This window comes from Populus trichocarpa, chromosome 1, assembly GCF_000002775.5.
Source record: "Populus trichocarpa isolate Nisqually-1 chromosome 1, P.trichocarpa_v4.1, whole genome shotgun sequence".
Lineage (NCBI taxonomy): Eukaryota > Viridiplantae > Streptophyta > Magnoliopsida > Malpighiales > Salicaceae > Populus > Populus trichocarpa.
The window spans coordinates 22,108,959-22,134,641 of record NC_037285.2 but is presented as its reverse complement, the minus strand read 5'-3'; the positions used below and the strand labels follow the sequence as shown (position 1 = coordinate 22,134,641).

At 33.0% G+C, this 25,683-nt stretch overlaps 3 protein-coding genes across 6 annotated transcripts; 1 reads left to right on the top strand and 2 right to left on the bottom strand.

Annotated features, from left to right (window-relative positions):
- Positions 1-2,255: 2,255 nt before the first annotated feature.
- Positions 2,256-8,577, bottom strand: LOC7472992 (axial regulator YABBY 5). Of its 4 annotated transcripts, none has more exons than XM_002299619.4 (6): positions 8,187-8,577; positions 5,249-5,368; positions 4,777-4,897; positions 4,104-4,152; positions 3,906-3,981; positions 2,256-2,615 (listed from the first exon to the last, which is right to left on the bottom strand). In XM_002299619.4, exons 1-6 carry the CDS (start codon positions 8,274-8,276, stop codon positions 2,481-2,483), a joined length of 591 nt encoding a protein of 196 aa, XP_002299655.3. In that variant the 5' UTR covers positions 8,277-8,577; the 3' UTR covers positions 2,256-2,480. The 4 variants fall into 4 exon arrangements, with proteins under 4 accessions (XP_002299655.3, XP_024453751.1, XP_024453762.1 ...); XM_024597983.2 differs by having other exon boundaries at positions 4,777-4,903; positions 8,187-8,573; XM_024597994.2 differs by lacking the exon at positions 8,187-8,577 and adding an exon at positions 7,811-8,180 and having other exon boundaries at positions 4,777-4,903.
- Positions 8,578-16,354: 7,777 nt separating this feature from the next.
- Positions 16,355-17,193, bottom strand: LOC7472993 (dirigent protein 23). Its single transcript, XM_002299620.4, has one exon. It carries the CDS (start codon positions 17,037-17,039, stop codon positions 16,506-16,508), a length of 534 nt encoding a protein of 177 aa, XP_002299656.2. The 5' UTR covers positions 17,040-17,193; the 3' UTR covers positions 16,355-16,505.
- A 1,976-nt stretch (positions 17,194-19,169) lies between these two features.
- On the top strand, positions 19,170-24,030 carry LOC7472994 (protein STRICTOSIDINE SYNTHASE-LIKE 3). Its single transcript, XM_002298122.4, has 4 exons — positions 19,170-19,593; positions 20,274-20,549; positions 21,974-22,141; positions 23,461-24,030. The coding sequence occupies exons 1-4, from the start codon at positions 19,265-19,267 to the stop codon at positions 23,861-23,863; spliced, it is 1,176 nt and encodes a 391-aa protein (XP_002298158.4). The 5' UTR covers positions 19,170-19,264; the 3' UTR covers positions 23,864-24,030.
- The last annotated feature ends 1,653 nt before the right edge of the window (positions 24,031-25,683 follow it).

The following is a 25,683-nucleotide window of genomic DNA, read 5'->3' as shown; positions in this document are numbered from 1 at the left end:
CAAGGCTGTGAAGTTTTGTACGTCATTGTGATGATGATGATGATGTAATCATGAAAGATTAACAACAGACAATTTAAAACCATCGGAACCTTAAAACCCGTTTACAATGGCATTTTATCACAAGGAAGAAGATTCCAAGCGACAAATGTCAACTGCGTTCGTGAAAATATGAAAATTGGCAGTTAAGACATCAAGTGCTAAACACCTACTAAGACGGATAGCTTGATCCATATGAAAGAAGATTTAGAGAGGGTAATTGGCCCAGATGAGGAGGGAGAGGTGGGGTAAGGTCTTATCATGGTCTTATCATGATATATCTTTTGTATTGCAATACGCATGGAGTGGGAAATCTCAAAAGTATCTCCAGCATTGATGTTGGAAACGAGAAAATGTTGTGTCGCTACTGCTTGGCTGACCTTCTTGTCTCTTTCTGCCCTTTTCAGCTGCTTCTGCTTCCACAGATGACCCAGAGGCAACAGCTAGCTCTTGTTTATTTTTCTTGTCTAATATTTTCCACTGATATTAAATCTCTACAAACTTTATATACATACCCATTATTATTGTGTATATCTATATGCATTATATGCGTGTGACATGACAACCCTATCGAGATATACACTTCTTGAGACACAGATGCCCCACACACACATCACCACATAGATCCAAAAGACAGACTGCATGATTTGACATATCAGATTCTGTACTCTCAGCCCCATCCCAGCAGACAAACCTCCTTGCCCCAGTTACACTTGCATTGCACATAGCAATAACCCTAGTCCCCTTTCTATTTTTCTCTCTAGGTATCATTGCATCCGTGCCTTCATATATAATACACCTGCGCTATGCCCCGGTTCGATGCTCTTTAGCTACTACGCACAGATGGATGTCGCGGAATTTACAGTCCACTTTTTCTACGGTGCATTTTTTGATAGTACAGTATTAGAAATCATGTCAACGGTGAAAAATTAGTGATCACATGCAGCCATCCGATTAAGCTGTGATTATCTTAGAGTAATTACAGCTAACTAGGGTTTTGATCTCGTCAGCATTACACTGCAGGCAACCTTGAAGGGTCTCCCTTTAAAAAAAAAAAAATTAGTAGTGCTAAAGCAGTACTATAGTTTTGCTTTTGAGAAAGAGAACCCTAATGTCAAAGTGGGGTTTAATAAAGTTGATTATGATTGTTAGTACCACAATAATTATTACATTGCTTAAGATTGTGTTAATCTCTAGCAAGTACGGAAAGAGAGGCGCTGACAGCTAAGCTTGACCTAACCCTAAAAGAGGGGGGGGGGGGGGGGCGGGGGTAAAGATTCTCTAGTGGTTAAGAGAAAATCTAGGGTTTCTTGTCTTTGCCTGCAGCTAAATATCGTTCAATAAATTTCTTCTTTTCTCTTGTTCTTTTCTTAGTTTGCAAACAATGAAGAAAGCACACGGTAGCTAGCTAAGGTGCATAAAAAGCGCAGTGACATGTGGAAGAATAGCATATCTATGATCATAAAGAAAAAAGATCACTGCATATATACATGAAATTAATGGCTGGCCTGCCTTAGACTTACACAAATTAAATGTGCTTTGAGGTGGTATGTCTTGTCATCTCTGCATGTTTTCGTCCCATCAAATTTGGTGTACTTATTTGATCATTGTTTTTTGTTTTCCCTTCAATACATGTCTGCTTATGGCTTGGCACTTATCTTTTGATGAATAACAGTACTGCGTCTCCGTGTTTTTTAAATTAATAAATGAATGCATGCATTTCTTCTAGTCGACAAGGCTCAGTGCATTTGGCAAGAGGATCGATTCCTAATAAAATGTTTTCAATGTTTTTTTTTTTTTTTCATTCGATTTTAAAAGATATTTTCGGAACAGGTTTTTTACCAATTGAGATTAAGTCTCTCGAGTGCTTCTGCTCACAGTGCACCTTTCTCTCTCAGGTTTCTTGCGATAGGCAGAGCCACTACTGCACCATACAATACACTTCAGAAACTCTCTCCCCATGGTTTGAGCTTATGGTTCTTTGAGTGGAACACTAAATCATTGAATGTCATACCGCTTAAGTGGTCCTTTATGGCCACCACAGTAGACAGACATGGCTGTCCATTTTGTCTTCTTGAGAGAGACAGAGAGAGGTTACGAAAACCAAATGCACAGTGTTTTAGAGAATATTGTAATTGAGTTTATAATAGAATCCAAACATAAATGAAGAAATGATAAATAACTGGAACAGCAGTCACAAATTAATTAAGAGCATGAGATTAGCACACAAATATATATATTTATGAAACGGGGAAGGTTTTTGTGCATGCATGGGGCTGTGAGGCTCTTCAAGAGGGGGCCGGTCTTCCTATTTTGTTAATTAGGAGACTTCAACATCAAACCTCTTATATGCAGTAATAATCTTCGATCGATCGAGTTGTTATTATTGTTTATACATAGAAAAACCGTGGCTTGAAATAGAGATATGTAATTCTACGTGCTACTCACAGGGAGCCATTGATCTCGTACAATCCACTAGTTTTTTGGGTGCCCTCTCCTGCAAATGACTGGTGGTCTAATTTAGCGTGCTTGTTGCTGTCCAGCTTCAGTCCAAAGTGAATGTGAGGAAAATGTGCCCACTGAAAAAACAGATATATATATTGATTATTAATGGGACTTGCCGGAGGGAGGCTATCCTTAAGACATGTGTTGAGATTTTATTTTTATTATTATTTGAAGGTTAATTAGAGGTATCTCAAGAATAAAACAGATAAAAAGAAATGAATAAAATTTAAACAGATCAAGAGGTGATCAAACCCATCTTGAAAGAATTAAAAAAAGATTCAGTGTTCGAATATTTTTAATTTGGACAAGAATATATCTCCATTTATACATATGGTCTAGACTACGTGTGCAATTTAATTTGCAATTTCCGTAAATATATTCCTAGGAATATATAGTTCTTGCAATGAACACGCCAACCCTGAAGCTTTGCCTAATTTATCGAAAGTTCTTCCTCTTTATTATTGCCTATTTCAGAACTCTTTTTTGTACCTATATATTATGTGTGTGTGTGTATCAAATTATAAATTCGAGTTATTTAGCTGAAGGCGTCATGTCAGATTGAGATGACTTCACATCCATGACAAGATATTCTTTTTATTTTGTTTCCTTCAGTGCATTTTAAATTATTAGCAGTCTTAGCACCAATAGTAGAGGAAGAGAATTATGGACTGATTAGATAACATAATTGCTGAAATCTAGGCTTTATCACTAATTAACAAGGCTTGAACGAAAAGTCTGAGCACCCAATTAACAATTGACATGACACTGATTATATTATGGAAATAAATAAATAGGGAGGTGGGGGCGGGGACATGGGTTGGGTGCAAAAATTCTTTGCAAACATTGGGAATTTAATTTGGGATTTATTAACAAAGTTGACATGCCAAGCTCGAAAATCAAATGATTATCCATTTATCATTATTTGCTACACTTAAAGAGTAATCTAATCCAATTTAAACATGTGAAAATGGATTATTATTATTTTATTCTTTTGGTTCAATGCCCGAGATGGAGGCTTGTCAATGGAAGAATGAGAAAGCACCATTAAAAACAAATTAATGCATCATTAAAAATAGTTTAAGACCTATTGAGTTTCTATATATATATATATATATATATATAGAAATGTGCCATGAAAAAGTATTGTAGTGCTGAATGTTCATTAATCTCTATTATATTAGAACAGAAAGAAAACACACAATATTTATATCTAATTCCTCCTAAAAATCCAAGCCTTGTCACTTAAATATCCATGTCTCCTAAGAATAATTACGAGAGATTTAGATTGCAAATTGACAGGCAGGTATTTGTTATTATTAATATAAATACTTCCACATATATATATGATTGAAGGACAAACTCACATTTTTGGCTGCTGTGCTGAAAGCTTCCCTGTGGCTAATGTCAGGATTGCTAGCCTTGATCCTTTGAATTTCCTCCCTGCAAATGAAGTGATTTTACATTCAGTTTAAGGGCTTGAAGACCAACACTTATTCTTCATGTAAAGAGATAGGGGAGGGGATATTGGTGTTCATGAAATATATATATATCAACTTAATTACTTGATGAACCGATTATATGCAGAAGGAACACGCTGCCTCTTCTCTGGGGCTGCACAATTGACAGGGAAATAATTAGTTCATTAACATATGTGTGTGTGTGTGTGTGTGTAAATTAACCATAAGAAATTATATTAAATGATATCATTTTACTCAATATTTACGTTGCTTGTACATATATACTATAAATTGACCCAGTGTATATAATACATGATATTTTTAATTATTATTTTTATTTATTATTTTTTTTTAGATAAAACCCAAATGATTCATTTGAATGCTTCATTTGAATGCTTTATTAACATTGTAAAAGAAATAATCCTATAGATTATGTTTTGTTAGTATTACAAGGCAGAAAAAACATATATAAAGATACATAAACGTATGTATTTAGTTGATAGGGTGATCGGTTCTGCTGGCTCATTTACTCTTTGCTAGCTTTGTGGTCGTCATCAACATTTCTAGGTCCATCATATCTTAACCCTACGCGTGTTGTTTGGTTATGCATCTAATATGTGGTCGCAACCACGCTATGGTAGTATTTATCACCTACACATAAGTACAATTTGGACATGGAAAATGACTGATAGCAAAGAACATACACACCCAGTAACACATGTATCCAGCTGTGAGCGTACTGTGAGAGAGAGAGAGGGAGGGAGGGAGGGAGACTCACGGCGGATGGCGGGCATCCTAGGCGGTTCATGCTCAGTAGACTCTGAAGCAGTGACCTTGTTACATTTGGAAGATGAACCAAAGTTCTTGTTCAAATCTTCTGAGTTAATAAGGAGCAGTTTCTGTGACTTTGCACAAACAAGTTAGAGAGGTGCACCAAGAAACATTTTCTTACCAAGAAAGAAAGCCTGTGATAGTTTGGCAAAGGGATTTATAAGTTCTAGGACAAGTATAGCCAAAATTAACTCACATACAAAAACATCAAAAAAAAAAAAAAAAAGGGGAAAGTGGGTGATATAAGAAAGAAAACATGTCAAATCAAACTGATATTATTTTATGAAATGTTATAAATTCTAATTGAAAAAAATCATCCCTTATTCTCTAAAATTTTCCTTAAATAAATATATTCTTGGAAAGAATATAAAGAGTATACAGTTAACCATAAGAATGTCCCTGAAATGATATATACTCACTTGGGGATCTTGAAGAGGAAGTGTTTGTAAGGATGCTCCCATGTTCACAGACAGCAAATTGCCACAATGCCCGCATCTTACTGTCACAATATTGAACAAACTGCTGCTTGGAACACTAACCTGCCATGAAGAATTTGTGAAACATGAAAGGAATGCGCGCCTTGTATTGTCACAAGAAATCACTTGGATAGATCCAAATGTATAATTTGCTTCAAATTTTAACAGAACCCTAGCAAGCATCCAAAACTGAAGGTTAATTAGGCTAGGTTTTGTTAGTTTGTTATTTGAGCTTTTTAAGTCAAGCCCACATCTTTAAAACTAGTTGGACCATTGCATATAATAATGATCTATATTTGTAAGACATGAATTGATGATATATAGCCACTAATAAGAAAATTAATTAAGAAACTAACTTCGAAGATATATACTTCAACTTTAGTACTTTGATAACTCTGAAAAGGTAACTAGACGACATCGATAAAACATCATATCAAGTCTTGACATCAACAAAGAAAGTTTTGAAAAGCTGAGGCCTCTCGTGCGTCTTATCTCGTGAGAAAAAAGAAGAAGAAGAAAAGAAAAGGTTTTTTGATATGTCATAAGAAATACAGGCCAGTTAGGACATAAGAAGGGACAAGGAGGAGAAGCAATTAAAGGTAGGGTTGCAACTTGAAATGGAACTACTTATTGGAAATAAGAGGAGAAGGAAAGGGTGTATGTGAGAAGGAGGAGGGGAGTAATGAAGCAATTAATCTTTTCTCTGCAAGTGAGTGCATCTTTTTTTCATTATTTTAGGGTTACTAATGGGGCTCGGATCGATCTGCTTGAGTGATTCTTTTCTCTATATGTAGGGATCGAAATTAAGGACTTGTTACTCATTTACCACTGATCTCACAGACATCTCACATGGTAATAACTATAAGGACCTGCCCTTGATTCAAATGCCTCCGTTCTCTCTCTCTCTCTCTCTCTCTCTTTTCCCTCCATATCCTTTTCCTTTCGGTGCTATACTGACTTTTTGCCCTGACACAGAAGCAAGATGATAAAAGCAAAACAATAGCCAACACATACAGTGATTGAGAGAGAAGGAGTGAGGGAGAGGAGATTGAAAAAGACTTGACTGGAACGGAACCATAAAGACTAAATTAACACAGCTATCGAAGATGGTAATGAATAAAGAGATAGAAATGATTTTAACTGATCTTTGTGTATAGTGCTTTGGATCTTCATTTCTATAAAAGATATTGGGGAGAAAAAGAAAGAGATTGTATTATAGGAGAATGCACTTCAAAAAGGGTTGTTTATAGAGGCCTGCTATGATGAAAGGGTTTGAAAAGGAGAGTAAAAGCATTTATTTGGGCTATGGCTTGGCTTGGCCATGATTCTCTTTGCCAGCTCTCCACAAACTCTAGTAGAAACAAAGCAAAGCACTCCCTTTTGTACTTACAGGGATACACAATCCTGAAAACATGCAACATAATTAATATGTTAGATCAAAGTAATCATTTCAAGTCCTTGGTAAGCAGCAACAGAAGCACCCACCTCCGAGAGAGAGAGAGAGAGAGAGAGAGAGAGATCTTGAACAGTTAACCAGTTCATTCCAAGAAATGTCTAATGACAAAAGGTCATCAATACTCTGATGAATTAGTAAATGGAAAGCCATGGGTAGAAATAGCTATCTAGCCTTCATGAGCAGTAGATTAGTAGCATGAAAATTTGAAAGTGTCTAAAGTTTCTGCAAGGCTAAGAAAAGCTTCTTTTCTAATACTGGTACCATTACCTGCCAGGTAAGAACCCTAATACCTAACTGTAGCCCTAGTCAAAGGACCTTGGATTGCCTTTCTTTAACTTCTTGAAATGCTGGTACTTTCCTAGCTTCTTCTTATTTGATAGATCACCAAAGGCTTTAAATCATATGGGTTTTGATGAATTCTCTGGCTTTCTTTAACCGCTAAGTTTTCAAATCAAGGTCTGATGAAAAGGCTCGATCGTAACGGTACACAAGAATTCTATGAAATGATTTTGCAGACTTTGGTGGTAAAACCCAGATAGATTTTGTCATAAAATATGACACAGGAGAGAGAATTGTTGACTATTCCAAAGAAGAATCAAGAAAAATCTTTGATCCATGATGGATGAAAGGAAATCATACCAAGATAATGTTTTTTCTTATATAAACACCAAGATAATGTCATCTAAAAAAAAATTGGGTTTACATTGTTATTCTACAAATTAACCACATGTTTCTATCTATCTATCTATCTATATATATTCTCAGCCCCAATCATTTCAGCTGAACGATCCTCTTAGCTACAGAAACCTATAAAACCAAAAAACATTCACCAACAAGAGCTTTGCTGATGACTGAACATGATGCAGGTATGACCAAATTCAGCTCTGAAGAGACATCATATATGAGACTAAACACCTCACCAGATGTCACTAGCTAGGTCATGAAAAAGAGAGAGAGAATATATATATATATATTACATACACGGAGAAAGAGAGAGGAAAGGGGAGGGGAGGGGAGGGGAGGGGAGGGGGGGGAATTGAGTGCTGTACCGCTAAAATGGTGTTGCAGAGGTTGCAGTGAACATAACAAACAGGTTCAGATACCAACTCCAGAGACATCTTTTTTAGTGCTAATTTATGAAAACTATGGATTTGAGTACAGATCAAGGGAGAGAATAGAATTCTTTAACAAGAGAAAAGTGAACACTAAGCAAAGTTACGTAGTATATATAGATATAGATATATATATACACACACACACACGGAGAGAGATAGAGAGAAGGAGCGAGAGATACCAAGAATTAAATAAAGAAAAAGGTAAACAAAAACAAGAAAAGGGAATTAACTAAAAGAAAGAAGAAAATACTAACTAGTAGCAATTAATAATAGAGAGAGAGAGAGAGAGAGCAAGAAGTCAGAAGTGTACACGAAAATGTGTCGGGCAAAATAGAAAACTGAAATGGTATGGTATGTAAGTGGGGTGTCTTAGTGGTTTCCTTTCGTTTATGTGATGCATGTATAGTGGTTTTTAAGGGGGGAAAAGGTTAGAGAGTTACGGATTTATGGGGCGAGAGAGAGAGAGAGAGACTGAGGAAGAATGTGATGTCCATGGAGGGAGGGAGAGGGTTGGGTCGGCTTATGATTGAGTGGGTGGGAGTCATCCACCCATCTCTCTAACCATCCTCTCTCTTTCTGTAGCGGACGATGAGGGGGATATATATATATATATTATTGAGAATATTAATGCTCGATCTTGGAATGTTCAGGGAAGATAGAAGCAGATGGAATATCCATGGTTAAGAGCTCAAAGAGATCTAGTTCTTGAGAGTGAGAGACCAGACAGATGAATTCCTTTTCACATGTTTTTTTTTTCTTGTCAGGTGAGAAGCTATATAGTTATAAAATTCATTTGATTATAAATTAAATAGTTGAAACTCGGTATTTTATAAGATTTTTATAAAAATTAAAACATGTCGTTTCAAAATTATTTTTTAAAAAAATTAAATTAAATCTCACTTAAATTTTAACCAAATCAATCACATCACATATTAATTCAATAAATAATTAAATTTAATCGCGGTAATTAAAATCTGATTTAACAATATTAAACCTAGCTCAAATCAGGTCTAGGATCAACAACTCATGAGTTGACTTGCCGGCCATACAAAAAGTTTACAAAAACTCTCCTTCTTCATCTTTTTCTTTGTCTTTTTCTTTTTCTTTTTCATTTTCTTTTTACACCAAATTAAAAAAATGTAAAAGGGAGAGAAAACTATCTATTTTGTTCTCTTCTGCTTGCTTGGAAGTGAATATTAAAGTTAAATAATTACTTACAAACTGTTTTCTATTTTGTTATCTTTTGGATTTCAAATATTTCTTCCCATTGATTTTAGCCTCTCACCTGATTGGTATGAAAGAGCTGAGTGTATGTTGATTTAAAGTTTTCTTGGATCATCATTAGTTCATTAATTCATCAATAATGCGGATATAAAGTCAGTTTCAATCAAATTAATTAATTAAGAAGCTCTGAATTAATTGGTAATATAAAGTACTAAAAAGGAATTAAAAGAAGCATAGGTGGTTGGAGCAGATGATAGGCTGCAACCTAAAAAGGAACTTGGGAATTATTCCACCTTTATCAAACCTAATGGAATTCAAGCTTACACATGAGCAATTGATCAAGTTTTGGGAAAGGCATTTTACTTTTTGAAAAAGAAAAAAAAAAGCATTGGGGCCCCTATTTAGTTGTCACGAAATATATTTTTATATTCTCTTTAGTTTTTGTCTTCATTTACAATTTCATGTCTCAAAAAAAAAAAAACTTGTGACGAGAAGTTCTACAGCAAAACCCTAAAATTCATTGAAAAAAACTTAATTAATGTATAGCCATGTATATGCTAAAATTGATAAAATATTTAATATATAGCCATGTCAAATGTATGTTCATATTTGACATTTTTTAAAATAATATAACGTACATAAAGAGACGGCTATTTTAGTAAAATAAGTTAAAATTAAATTTATTGTATTGATTAAATATAAAAAATAACCTACTGGAAATAAAGTAATAACTATATGTAAATTAAGTTTGACACCTTATTTTCAAGTGTTGATACATTATATATTCTACTTAATGTCAAAATTAGATAATAACTCAGCTAGTAATAGTCAAGTGATAAATAATCTATTGAGAGGAAAGAATATTTTTAGTTTAAATTCTATCATTTATATTTTTTAATCTACATGTATGTAAGTGTATGATCGCTAAAAACTTCTAGTTGACATAATCGCGTCCAAAAATATATCTATAATATTGAGAAAAAAAATATTCTACTCAATGAAATCCTTAAACTCTTAATGACTATTGAGTTGAGCATTATGAACTATGGAGTGGTCATTCTCGTGAAAAATATTTTACATATTATAACAAAATACAGTAAAAGAAAATACTTAAAATATGTTCTAAAACTCATAAAGATTAATAAAGGATTTCAATTTCTGAAAGTGAACCTTTTTTCTAGAATTCAATGGTCACCATTGTTATTGTATCTTATAAAAATAACTTTTTCCTCATTGTTTGATGTCATTTTATCATAAATAGTTGAGCTTTTTTTATGTATTTTAAACCCAAGACTCTAAGAGGCTGATTCAAGTGGTAAAAAAAAATTATTTATAGAGAGAGAGAGAGATGTACACATAAACAATTATTATTATTATTATTATTATTATTATTATTATTATTATTTATAACAAGGTCACCATTTCTATATATATAGTTTATAAGTATAAAAGACAATATTTTTTTGGAGCTATATGGTTTAAACCTAAAATCTCTTTGTTTATATATATAACAAAATTGTTGATGGTCCAAGACCATACATATTGATAAATGGAACTGCTATTTATTTGCTGAATAAACAGATCGATCGAAAAAACCATAACTATACTTAACAATAAAACACTGGGAAAAGCCCATATATTTTGCCAGTGGAGACATCTAAGCATTTATACCCCCGATGACCAATGCTATAGCCGATGAAGATACAAGTTTTGGATCAAAAATCCATTTTATGTTTATTATATGGGTGTAAGTAGGGCCAACAAGCACATCCAAAAACTAGTAAAAAATTAAAATCGGGTTTAGAATTATTGACCATTTCATAAGGTGATTTGTGCTGTAAAATTAAAGTGGATAAACGATTAATGATATAAACAGCAGTTGAGGAGGCATCTTCCCAAAAAATATTTGGTAAATAGGAGTGAGCAAGTAAGGCAAGGCCAACTCCACAATTTGGCGATGACGAATTTCAATGGCGCCAGCTTGTTGATGCGTATAAGGACATGTTACTCAATGATTAATTCCTTGAATTTGTAAAAATTAATTTAAGGTGCAATATTCACCACCCCAATCAGTTTGGATGGCTTTAATTTTAGTATTAAATTGATGTTCGATTGCAGCTTGAAATTTTTGAAAAGTTTGTAATGCATCAGATTTGAGTTTTAATGGGAAGAGCCATAAAAATTTGGTCGAATCATCTAAAAAAACTTATGTAATAATGTGCACTTGTAGTTGATAAGATGGGTGCTAGCCCTCAAACATCCGAATATAATAATTCTAATGGTTTCGGAACAGAGATATGTGAATTGGAAAAAGGCAAAGCATGGCTTTTGGCCATTTGACAATAAGAGCAAATAGAACTTGCATTATTAGTAATGCGAAAGAAAATTGCTTTATTAATAACCAGGAAGGAAGCATGGTCAAGGCGCCGATGCCACAAAGTGGCAGAGATTCGAATACTAGAAAGAGCTTACGGCTGAAGACGAGCAAGCGACACTGAAAAATTATAAAAGCCGTTACGAAGTGGTCCCCGATGCAGGACGTTCCCCAAGTAGTCCTTCACAAGAAAAAAGGAGGCATGAAACTCAAAGAAAACGTTATTATCTTGACAGAAACGGTGGACTGAAAAAAGATTTTTTTTAATATCAGGAACTAATAGTATTTGGTTTAGAACAAAGGATTTGGATGGGGAAGATAAAGTGGAAGTATCACTTGAATTAATTTTCAAACCTGCACCATTTGCCACTTGAATATGATCGTGGCCATCATAGTCCTCATTTCGAAGATGAATGTTGTTTAGATCATTTGTTAGATGATGTGTGGCTCTTGTGTCGGGATGCCACTCATGATCAGCATGGTGATGTCGGGCAGCAAGAAAAGCATGAGGTGGGCGATGTTGGGATTGATCTTGGTAAGAGAGATCAAAATGATGATAGCATTTAAGTGCATGATGACCCGGTTTGAGGCATGCCTGACAAATAAAAGAGTTATATGCTCCTTGATCACTTATAAAAAATAACTTTTTCCTTGTTGTTTGATGTTATTTTATCATAAATAGTTGAGTTTTTTTTATATATTTTAAACCCAAGACTTCATAAGAGTGATTCAAGTGGTAAAAAAAATATTATTTAGAGAGAGAGAAAGAGAGATGTACACTTAAACAATTATTATTATTATTATTATTATTATTATTATTATTATTATTATTATTTATAACAAGGTCACCATTTCTATATATATAGTTTATAAGTATAAAAGACAATATTTTTTTGGAGCTATATGGTTTAAACCTAAAATCTCTTTGTTTATATATATAACAAAATTGTTGAAGACATTGAAATGCTAACAAATTTTGACATGCAAATCTTATTTAGTGAATAGATAAAAATTGTTAAAGAATGTTACGACTTGCATTTCTCAACTCATAAATAAATATGTAAATAAATATGTGATCGATTAGGGATCTCAAGTTAGCAGGCTCTCCCGGTAGTTTGGCTCTTGAAAATAACTGCTTACCAGTAAATCATGTTAAAAAATGAATATATTCATGATATATATTAGGGATGATCATTTTCAGTTCGGTTCGGTTTTTATAAAACAAAATAACCAAACCAAAAATTTAAAAAAAAACCGAAACCAGTTCAAACCGACCGATTTCGGTTCGGTTCGGCTTGGTTTTTTAGGACAAAAACCGGTTCAAACTGGTTTGGCTCGATTTTTTTGGTTTTTTCCGGTTTGTCTCAGTTTTTTCGGTTTTGGCTTAGTTTTTCCTGGTTTTTTTTGTTTTGAGTTCGGTTTCAGGCTTATGAAACCGAACCGATCGGTTTTTTCAAAATTTTAATCGGTTTTTTTCACGATTCGGTTTTTTCGATTATTTTTTTCCCGATTTTCTTGGTTTAATCAGTTTTTTGGTTTTTTTGCTCACCCATATATATATATATATATATATATATATAGTCTTATCAATTTTTTACATGTTGATGAATGTTTGATTTCCCTTATAAAATTATTTTCTAACATATAAGGATAAAAATGGTATTATATAAAAGTAATGTCAACTCTCAAGCTTGTTGATTTTGATGAACATTTACTCAATGTCATGGAAAAGTGAGAAAAAAATGGTTTGCCAATTAATAAATAATTATATATCATTTTTATTGTTTTATTGATGATTCGGCCTTTAGTATTGATATTTCTTTAAATATCAAAATTTCCTATATTTTTCTTCTAAGCAAATTTGTTCCAAACATAACTGTGAGCGGGTTGTCCATCATGTAAAAATACCCAAACATGACGGCAATTGTATTTGGGCTGGTGGTGGAGTTATCAGGGCCTGCAACCCGGACAGCAGTTGGATTTGGACCGCCAGTAACATTGTGCGTGTAGAATTGCATACAACAAGGGCAAAGAGAAATACAACAGCAAGGCAAAGAGAAGCAAAAGTTTGATGTTCATTGCCATGGCTAAACATTGGAACATTGAAAGAAATTAATTGAGTATTTGATAAATTATTAAATAATTTCTAACATTGAAAGAAATTAATTCATTCATTTTCTGGCTAGCTTATGATGTAATTTTCTGTTTATATGATTTTTGTTTTTTTTTCTTGGTTATTGCTTTTGTTACGTCTGAACTAGTTAAGTCAAATCACTAAAAAATTAATTGGATCAAACAAGTTTTGTTAAATTAATATCGTATTTGGTTCAACTAAAAACCCAGTTTAAGTTAGATTTAAAGTTCTAAATCTCTTATGTTAATTCACTGATAAAACCGAGCTTATCAATTAACTATAATCTAAAACGTGTGGGGTTTTCACTATAACAATTCATAGTAAAAGCTTTATTTTTTTCATTGAAGATTCCCAAAATAAGTTGTCTTGTATGGGTGTAATAGTCTTTTCAAGTGAACATGTTAGTCATTGGTGAATTTTATGGGGTTAAATTAAGGGGTGTTTCCTAATTATTTTTACACGGTGTAATTATGTTGTCATAATCTTAGGAGAAAAAAAAATTAAGTTTCTATTTAGGGGTTTCAAATATTAGCATGGATTAACTTTGATCTTTTTTAAAATTAATTATTTTTTTAATTTCATCTTTGAACATTTAATTTTTTTTAAGAGTTGATCTTGATGTTTTTTTCACATTTATTTTTTTTAGATCAAATATCTTAATTTAAAAAAAAAATTATTAGATATTAATTTGTTTAATTAGATCCATTTATAAATATTTTAATTTATAAATGACATTTTTATATATAAAAAAAATACAATGAAAAAATCAGTATATTTAATTTTCTTAAAAAAAAAAACACGGTTGACATAGTTCTATAATTAACCCGCATCTTTATAGCGTGCACTAGCAAATACCCTACCAACTCAAATACCCTACCAAACTTCTAGAAGCCTTATTTCATCTTTGAACATTCAATTTTTTTTAAGAATTGATCTTGATGTTTTTTTCACATTTATTTTTTTAGATCAAATATTTTAATTTTTTAAAAAAAATTATTAGATATTAATTTGTTTAATTAGATCCATTTATAAATATTTTAATTTATAAATGAAATTTTTATATATAAAAAAAATATAATGAAAAAATCAATATATTTAATTTTCTTAAAAAAAAAAAAAAAAAGCCGGTTGAAATAGCTCTATAATTAACCCGCATCTTTATAGCGTGCACTAGCAAATACCCTACCAACTCAAATACCCTACCAAACTTCTAGAAGCCTTAATTAATGTTCTACATTAGGGGCCCGCAACCTACAACTTCGGAAGCTATCATGTGCAAGAGTCATATCTTCAAAGTCCCATGGATGACGAAGAGGATAAACTACAAGAACCCCTTCAAAGTTTAAGAATTGTTTCAATTTAACCCCTAACATAAAAAAAATTGTGATTTGCTCTATGAATTTTCGATCCTGCTACAATTCTAGGCCTCTGAATTTAACCCCTAATGTGATGCAGACTTCAAGTACATGATACATGCATGGTCTTTTTAAATACAAGTTCGGGATTTCACGAGTAAACTTCTGTTGCAGTTCATTTTCCACACTTTATGTCTCTGGGTATTCAGAAAAAGTTCAATTTATTACTTTAAGTTTTTGTGAAGGTTTAATTTCATCTTTAAAGTCTTCTTTTTTATATATATACTTTTTTAGTCCTTATTGTTTTAGATCTAAACATTTCAATCTTAAAACCTCTTTTCCTCTTGTTTCAATCATTAAATGTAAAATGAGAAAAAAAAAAAGGCCATAAAAAAACAGAGAGGACAAATGAATTTTAGCCATTAATATTTAATTCATAAAATGATGATTTTTGTGTTCGTGAGATTGTCATCGATAGGAAAATTCAATGAAAGTGGTTTTTCTTTTTAAATTGGGTCTTTATAGTTTTTTTTTGTTTAATTTTTTAATTTTTAGACTAATTAAAGATTGTTTTAAGGTTGAAAATGAGATTATTATGGTTTCTAAAATATATTTTTAGATTGTTTTTTGCTATAACAAGTTGAGATTTAGGTATTTGTCGGTTCAAAAATCAAGTTGTTAATAAACAATACATGATTAAAACAAGGAAAAAATGTATAAATAAAAAATTAGGATTTTGTATAAATAATTAAATATTTTTCCAAAATTTTAAGCATTCAAACTTTTTAAAATTTTATTTTAATTGTTGTGAAATTAAACAATTAAGAATTAGCTTTGAAAATGGTTTTATTGTGTATGCTCTTACCTCTATTCCATAGTTTATTGCACATATATATTATCGTTAACTAGCAGAATTTTTTGTAATGCATCTTAATTTTGCTTCTTATTAAGAATATTAACTTCTAACTTTAGTTTTTGATTATTAGTTTATCTATTTTTGAATTTATTATATTAAATGTGTGTGTATATTTATTTAATATTCATCAGTCAACAAATTTTATAATATCAAAAAAACACATCTACACCGACATAAGCCATATCTTTTCTTTCATTAGCAGTTAAATTTGAATCATTTCCGTGCGGTGATAATAATTAGTTTGCACATTAAAGTGCAGCTGGGTAGGATTTTAAACAAGATTGCTTTAATTTCATTTGACATTAATATTAAATTTCTTCGTAATCGGATTTTAAATAGATAATATATATATATATATATATATATATATATAGAAATTCTTTTTCAAACCTTAGAGAGCAAACCTATTCAAGACTTTTGCAAAGCTGTTACCGCGGAATTTAGCTTCATTTATCACCCAAAAAAAAAATAGAGAGAGAAGAAAAACATCACATGGTGCTGTTATTTACTGCAATAATAGGCTCAGTGAACACAAAAGATTAGTACTGTTATTTATTGCATGGAAAGTAGAATATGTATATATAAATAACTGAAAAAAAAAAACGCATGCAATGCCTCCTCGCCGATCAGTAGTGTAACAATGTCACATTGTATCCAATGATGGCATCAAATCCAACCATCGAGTGGGTCTTCGCCAGGCAATATCCACGGGCAAGCCTGAAGATCCCGGTGCCACCGACGACAGGCATTTCTCTCACCTCATTCATGATCGGATTCCGGCCAAGCACACTAAACGTGCTGCCATTGTAAGGTCCGCTAATGAACCCAACAGTGAATGACATTAGAAGGCTGAGCTCGTTCTGTGATGACATACCATAAATCCCTTGTGCACGTCCTACAACTGTGGAGTTCGGGTCGGGTGTGACTGTGAGCGGGTTGTCCATCATGTAAATAGGCCCGAACAAGGCAGCAGTTGCATTTGGGCTGATGGTGGAGTTATCAGGGCCTGCAACCCTGACAGAAGTTGGATTTGGACCGCTAATAACATCGTGCATGTAGAATTGGATACGAGTGGCTTTAACCTTCAAGGCGTCTGTGCTTCTGCAGGAGAAGACAACAGCAAGGGCAAAGAGAAGCAAGAGTTTGCTGTTCATTGCCATGGCTAAACACTCGATGAGAAGTTCAAACTGATAGTGCAAAAGTCATAGGAGAGGATGGTGTTCTATATAGGAGAGTTGGGCGCTGTTCCTGGTTGACAAATTCCTTGCAAGAGTTTTCAAATCGTAGAAATGTCCTCGCCGGTTTCCATACGGTGCCAGTCTTCGTTGGATATATGAGTTTTCCCTCTTGGCAAGGCTCTACCAATTGTGTTCATACGTGCCGACTTCCTATTCAATCCATCTCAATTTTCCTGGAGAATGACCACGTTGAATATTGCTGTTTTTCTTTTATAAGGAATAGATTTGCCCCTAAACTATTATGACTATCCCAATTGAGCCCTCTCCACCAATCGATTGTCCAGATTAAGTTTAAGCTTAAATCTTGCTTACCAAAATGAAAAAAAAAAAAAAATGGATCACATGGAACATTGAAAGAAATTAATTAATTATTAAATTAAGTATTTAATAAATTATTAATAATTTCTAACTTTGAATCAATTTATTTCGAGTATAATTGTTTTTTGTTAAATTATATTTAAATATTAAAAAAAAGCTTTTGATATAATTTCAGTTACATGGTTAGTCATTTTTATTAAAGTGCTTTCAAGAATTTTAAAAAAGGAGTTTTTTTATTTAAAATTAATTTTTATATATTTTTAGATTATTTTTATATACTAATATTTAAAAATAAATTTTAAAATAATTAAAATAATATTATTTTAAATAAATTTTTTTTTAAAAATAATCGGTACCAAAGGTCCAAACTAACTCTTCAAAACTTCTGGAAGCCTTAATTAATGTTCTGCCTTAGGGGCCCGCTACCCACACTACGAAAGCGAACAATTACAAGTCATATTTTCAGAGTCCCACAGATGACGAAGAGGATAAACTACAAGAACCCCTCCAAACTTTAAGAATTGTATCAATTTAACCCCTAACATAAAAAAATATGTAATTTGCTCTATGAATTTTCGATCTTGGTACAATTCTAGGCCTCTGGGTTTGTCCTTAAAAAACCCAATAGGAATTCATTTGTATAGAATTGAATTGAAGATTTAAAGGGGATTATTACTTAAAAAGTTTCTTGAGATTTGTGAAGTTATTTAATTATTTTTCTAAACCCTTAATTCAAGTAACCGATACAAATGTAGCTTTTAATTAAATAGAAAATCTCCAAACCTCAGGAGAGGTTTTACAATTATTGAATTATTTTCTATTTTTCATTCTTCATAAAAAAAAAAATACAGAATATTTTGTGTTGTGTCATAATTCAATTCGCTTAAAGTTTAATTACGTTTGGAGTGTGATTGCGGTTGCTTTTTAAAGTATTTTTCACTTGAAAATATATTAAAATCATATATTTTTTTATTTTAAAAAAATTATTTTTTGATATCAGCGCATCAAAATAATTTTAAAATACTAAAATAATATTAATTCAAACTAAAAATTAAAAAAAAGTAAAATATAAAAACAAACAAGTTTAATTAAGTAATCTTTTAATTATTATTTTTTTAAAAAAATTGAGCTGAGAAATTTATGTGCAGCTTCTGCCACCGCCTTGAAGTCAACGAATGCAAGGGATACGTGCAGAGCGACGTCCCCTCTCCGGGATGAGACAAATAGGATAAAACTATTTGATGTCTATGGATCGGAGAAATCAACTTGCAAAACCTAAATTTATTTGATTTCTCAATAAAATTTTATTATTTTGAATAAAAAATAAAAAGAAATAATTATTTGACGGTGTAAACTTTCAAAGCAGTATAAAAAAAAGAACCATCCTAAATTAAATCTCAAATTGACAAGTCGTCCGGGGATTAACGACCGACAGATCAACTATATCTGCCGTAATGAAATTGAACCCGTGATGGAAATCCTTCTTCACCTAACCATGGAAGATCGTTCTTCACCTAACCATTGATCGCCACCTACTCCTAATCAAATGAAAAAATCTGGAAGAGGGAGGAGGTTCTTATATTAAATTAATTTAGATTGTGATTTCATAAAATTAAAATTAACTTAGGGACCAAACTGACTACAATTCCAAACTTCAATAGTCACTTTGTAATCTGACAAACAAAAATCTAGATAGAAGGCAGGCATGGGAACCACCTACCACTGTCCGACTCCCTACTCTGCCCAACTTTACACTTAATTAAAACCCAACTCCCCATGCCCTCCCTCCCTCCCTCCTTCTCTCCAGCCGACAAGTGAAGAATTCGGCAATGACGCCAACCGGAATTCTTGCTGGACTCTTTCTCCTTCTAACTCTGTACTGTGGCATAGACCCATGGAAGCAGAGTGCAATCTCAGGATTCCCAGACTTCAAGTCATACAAAGTTGAAATGCCTCCTTGGTCAATACTCCCCAAAGAGAAGGATGAAGAAAACTTACTCCAAAGATCAGAAATCAAGTTCTTGAATCAAATTCAAGGCCCTGAAAGCATGGCTTTTGACCCTCTTGGTCGTGGTCCTTACACTGGTGTTGCCGACGGTAGAATTCTCTTTTATGATGGCCAAAAATGGACTGATTTTGCTTACACTTCAAGCAATAGGTCAGCTTTCTCAGCCTTTTATTTTCTTGTTTTTCTGTTATTATCCTGCTTGGAAAAGGTGACGAGCTAGTTTTCTTGATGGGTTTTAGCTTTTTTCTTGTTCTGTTTCTGAATTTTGAGGTTGAGTCCCTCAAGGATGGCGAGTGTTGTGATCGGGGCTTTGGGTGTTCTTTTTCACTGCTCTTGCAGAATTTTGAGTTTTTCTTGGAATAATAGGAGTATCATGATAGTTTTAAATTACCATTAGTGTGACAGATAAAAATGTGAAATGCCATCCAGTTTGAGATTGTTGAGCTTTTGCTAATGTTATTTGATATAATTTTTGCTTCATTCAGACATGCGGAAGGTGCAATCAGAGAAAGAATGAAAATAATATACAAACACAATTAGAGTCAATGAATTACGTGTCTGATTTATTTAAGCTCTTGCGAATTTCATGTCCCTCAAGTTCAATCTATTGTCTGTAATTGAACTAACTAGCGGTGTGTTCAAGCGATGCAAATACAGACCTGAAATTTGTCATATGATGCCTCAATCTGTTCTCATCAACCATCTATTTAACTATTATCCAGTTATACCAGTTTTTAGCTTTCGCTACCTGTTTTAGGTTTCGCCTGGTTATCTTTTGAATTTTACTTTTAACTTATATCTTGTTTTTTAATCTTTCATGTGGGGTTCAGATCAGAAATATGTAATCCTCAACCGTCGCCTTTGAGTTATTTGAAGAATGAGCACATTTGTGGCAGACCTTTGGGGCTCCGATTTGACAAGAAAACTGGTGATTTATACATAGCAGATGCATATTTTGGGCTGATGAAAGTGGGGCCAGAAGGTGGGTTAGCAACATCACTTTCAAATGAGGCAGAAGGGATCCCTCTGCGGTTTACCAATGATCTAGACATTGATGATGAAGGAAACATTTACTTCACAGATAGCAGTACAACATATCAGAGGAGGTTGGTTGTTGATAGCACTTCATTTTTACTAACCATTCATTTAGAGAAGTGTTTCTTTTTTTCCCCTTCTGTGTGGAACAGAATGCTGAGGACATATATTTAACAATTATAGGAGCATTTATTGTATCCAACCTTTAGCACATGAAATGTGATATTCAGGATTTCTCTTGTTGCCTTTTCAAATGCGTTAAAATGTTTCCCTTGAAGAGACATTGAAAATGCCATTTGAGCTGGAACGCAAAGAGAACAATGCAGTTGAGAAGAATATATCATCTTCTCAAAAGAGGAGTGTCTGGTTTATTGAAAGTAGAGCATGTCCATATCTGTGATTGTGTGGTTTTTCTTCCTTCTTCTTCTTCTTTATTTCTTCCCCTTTTTTTTTATTGGTAGTAATATAAGGGGCAAAAGAACCAGGAACACAATAAACTAAATTATATAAGCTCTAGGGGTGGCTATCTCAATAAAGGAGGCCAAAGCCCTGCTGAGGGTGGGCAAGATGGGTGATTTACCTGCTCCATGTTCACACCCAAGTTGGAAAGACAGTCAATGAATGATTGTCATTCCTGTACACGTGCCTAACCGAAACTTCCTGCTGTTTTTCCATAAGCAACTTGAGGTCCATTTTCAGTTTTCTCTTCTGCGACAATCAACTGGAAGTCACTGTCAAGAGCAGTTGTATTATGTGATTGTGTGTTGATATATAGTTATATACTTGCAAATGCATGCTCAAACACAAGTCCAGACATCCATTTATTGATTGATTGATTGATCGGTCAGGTTTTGACAAGTGAAATAAGTGGTACTTCTAAGGATTTTGAATTTGTAATACCCTGTTTCATGTTTTCTCTGCAGTCAAATTGTTGTGTGGTGAAGTTTTAACTAACTAAATGCATGGCTAAAATATTATAAACTATCAGTGGAACCTGATTTCTGTTGGTTGAGAAAATTGCTTCAATCTCTAGTACTATACAGAGTAACTTGCTATAAAAGCTTCCAAATTGAATTTCTTGTGTTGTCCTTTCAAAAGCACTGGGAAATTTGAGTTCTTCCCAAGGTATACTTGTGTACTCTTTTGCTTTTCACGCTAGTACAATCAACATTGCAGCTAAAATTGTACTATGGTTCCTAGCAAAAACTATTGAACTTGAACCTGCAGAGATGCAAACTCCACCCCTAAAGCTTTCAAAGGGAAAAAAGAATACAATTATATACTGTAAAAGAATAGAACTTTGCTCTGATGACAATGAAAATATTGAACAGATGAACTACCAGAGCTAGGATCACTAGAGGAAACAGTAGAACGATTAGCAAATGGGGACACTCTATTTCCAGCAATGCTTTCTCTTGAAGCAGTTTTATTTTCTCTTTTGCTAAATGTCACTGTGAGGTTTGTATGCATGGATTTTAACACCATTATCTTTCAGGAACTTCATGCAGTTGGTTTTCTCTGGGGAGAACAGTGGGAGGGTTCTAAAGTACAATCCAACTACCAAAGAAACCACTGTCCTTGTGAGGAATCTTCAATTTCCAAATGGTGTGTCCCTAAGCAAGGATGGGTCCTTCTTCGTGTTCTGTGAAGGATCCATAGGCAGGTGAGTCTTGCTTCTCTTTTCATCCTTGTCATTATAAAATACTAAAACCTTTGTTTGGTATCATTTTTATGATATCCAAACTACTTGTTAGAATATTGTCTGGTATCCATCATTGTATTATCCAAACTGACTGATAGAAAATTGTTACACTATATAAAGCTTCTAGAGGTGACCCCTAAAACTTGTCACCGGTCCCCACCAATGAAAATGAATGAAAGAGTCATTTGGACTGATGGATCAATGCTATGTCAATTTTGAGATTTATATTATACACTTAAACTATGGTTGAATTATCAATTAACTAACTGAACAGAAATCATGTTTGCTTGAAATCTTTTAAGTCTCGCAACCTTAACAACTATTGCCTACTTCGTGATTATCTTGTATGATAGATTCATCATGTTTGCACATATGCATGTGTCAATGTTGATTGTTTCTACACTAGTTGAACTACACTCTATATATTAACACAAAAATGTATACTAATATGCATCTTCACTATGGATTTGGTTCAGTAGAAACATCAAATATTACCTTGTGCCCTTCTGAAAACAAAAGTTTTTAGTTCTGCCCTTGCCTTTACCAGGATGCTATGTATGTGCATCACCCATGACCTGAGCTTTAAGTGTAGTAGACAGAGCACGAATTTCGCTTGTTGATTTAGACTTGCATACAATGAAGGTTACACAGAGACACAGTCAAGAAAAACATCTAAGAACCATTGTGGCCAAAAACCTGTTTCATATTGCTATTGACTTCTAGAAAAGAAGGCACCCTATTTTGCGTTATTTGAATAATATTAACTTCAATGGACACTGCAGTAGTGTTTGGAAGAATTTACATCTTAATTTGCTGTACTTTATCATCAAAGTTTTTCGTTTGAAATGAGTGTCTTCCCAACTTAGAAGATGTTTGGCTTGAGGTGAAACCTGCTTTTTGTCAAAATTTGAATTTGTTTTTTTGCTTCAAATTATTTTTTTAGTGTTTTTGGATTTTTAAAAAATGAAAAAAATACATTATTTTTATGCATTTTCAAGCAAAAAATAATTTAAAAAGTAACCTCAACTAAACTCTCAAACACCCCTTTAAAAGTTAAGAAAGAAGGAGTCTATTTTTATGGAAATATACTTTCAGCATGGCAGTAACATTATTTTAGGATTCCAAAGTGAAAATTAAAAATAAAAATCTTCTGCTGTGTGCCAGGTCATTATGAAATGTTTATGGCCATCTGTGAAGTCCGTAATCAGTCAGGAGCAAGTGTGGATTTTGTTCCACTTTTCTGCTGTGTCTTGTTTCTTACTTTTGAAGTGTGAATGCAGATTACGCAAGTACTGGCTGAAAGGTGAGAAAGCGGGAACTTCAGAAGTTTTAGCCATCATACCTGGATTTCCTGACAATGTCAGAACAAATGAAGAAGGTAACTTTTGGGTAGCAATCCATTGTCGTCGGAGCTTTTACACTCACATAAACGCACAATACCCAAATCTAAGGACATTCCTGCTTAAGCTCCCAATTCCAATGAAGATTCAATACCTGCTTCAAATAGGGGGCTGGCCCCATGGTCTAGTTGTCAAATACAGCCCAGAAGGTAAGCTCTTGCAGATATTGGAGGACAGTCAGGGAAAGGTTGTTAAAGCAATCAGTGAAGTGGAAGAGAAAGATGGGAAACTGTGGATGGGGAGTGTTTTGATGCCTTTTGTCGGAGTTTACAACTTGGCTTGAGGAAGAATGTTGTTCGCAACAAATGGTTATCCTCATAAATAGTTTGCTGAGATTCAATAAGCTGTATTAATTAGCCATGTTTTTTTAATAAATTTTCTTGATGTGCCCTGACTAGAACTGCAAGGACTTTTTGGAGGAAGCTCTTTTATTTATTTTGATTTGGGAAATGATACGGGTCACGAATTTATGAATATAACACAAAACTCCTGCTAACCATTGATTCGTGTCATATTTGTTGCCTGAAATTCCTGCAATGTAGTAGCATTGACAATAATTTAGGTGAGATTTGGTTTAATTTAAGAAAAATCAATGACAATAATTTGGAAAATTACAATGTTTTAAATTGATACATTTTATAATACTTAATTAATTAAATAACTCTTGTGTGAGTTATTGGGTTAATCTAAATTTTTATTAAGTCAATTAAATAATTTTTTTTAATTTAGATTAATCTAAGTTATAATATAAGTTTTTTAAAAATTATGGGGCCAGCCCTTTTAAATTATTATTAACGATAAAAAAAAAAAAAAAAAAAAAAAAAAAAAACCAACAAAACAGAGTTTAAGTGTAATGGCGTGTTGTGGATCGTTACAAGTAATCCGTCTGTAGCTGCAAGCTGCTTGCAAGCCCAAGCTAGCAGGTCTAGGGCAAACAATTTTGCTCTGTTTTACCGTTTTGGCAAAGGATCTTCCTTTCCACAAAAGAGAAGGAATTACAGAAGCACATCAATCAATATCCGACTAGAACAAGGAGAGTTTCCCACCTAGCTGTTATATATCATTGTCAGATACGTTTTCCTTTGCTAACCTGTATCCATAGCCAAAACGGACTTTGCCCCTAATATTTATTATTAGTTCCTGCTGATACTTAAAGGGTCATCTTCTATATATGTATACTTTTAACACACTTGATTATTATCAAAAAAACAAGAAGAAGAAGTTCCTGCCGATATCTCTCCTTGAGCAGGAAAACAAGGAGAGAAAAAGCTCGGCAGAAAATCTTCAAAAGTTTTTCTCTCCATCTTAACACAAGAAACCCAAAAACCAGATTTAGGGTTTTTTGCAAAGCTCTAAAGTTTAGCCATGGATCTTCATGATACATCATATAATGGCTACGAGGAGGATGGATACTACGATGATGATGGTGATGGTGATTACGATGACTACAACAACTATATATGATGACAACAACAATGGTGATATGGATACTGGCTACGATGATGGTGGTGGTGAGGATTTCTTGGCATGTCGGAGCCAGCAAAGATGCAAGGAACCAGAGATCATTAGGCAACGTCAGGAGGCTGATATCACAAGAATCTCAACTGTGCTCTCTATATCGAGAAACGAAGCAAGCCTCCTACTTCGTCTCTATGGTTGGAATGTTATCAAAGTAGAGGATGAATGGTTTGGTAATGAAGAAGAGGTGCGTAACATTTCATATTAGATCATACTAGTTGATAACCGCGCGCTATGCTGACTCACTTTTTATTTTTATAAAAACTATAAATATTTATAATAATTTTTTTTAATATTAATAATAATTGTTTATTCAAATTTATTAATTATTTTATTAATAAAATTAATTATAATAAAAAAATATTTATAACACAAATAATACTATTTTTATATGAATATTTAGATTTATAATAAAAATAATTATATTTATAACATAAATAATTATATTAAGAATTTCAAGGATGATTATAACACGTAATTATATTTTTTATATCAATATTTTGAGTTATAATAAAAATAATAATATTTATAACACAAATAATACTATTTTTTATCTGAATATTTTGAATTATAAGAGAAAAAATA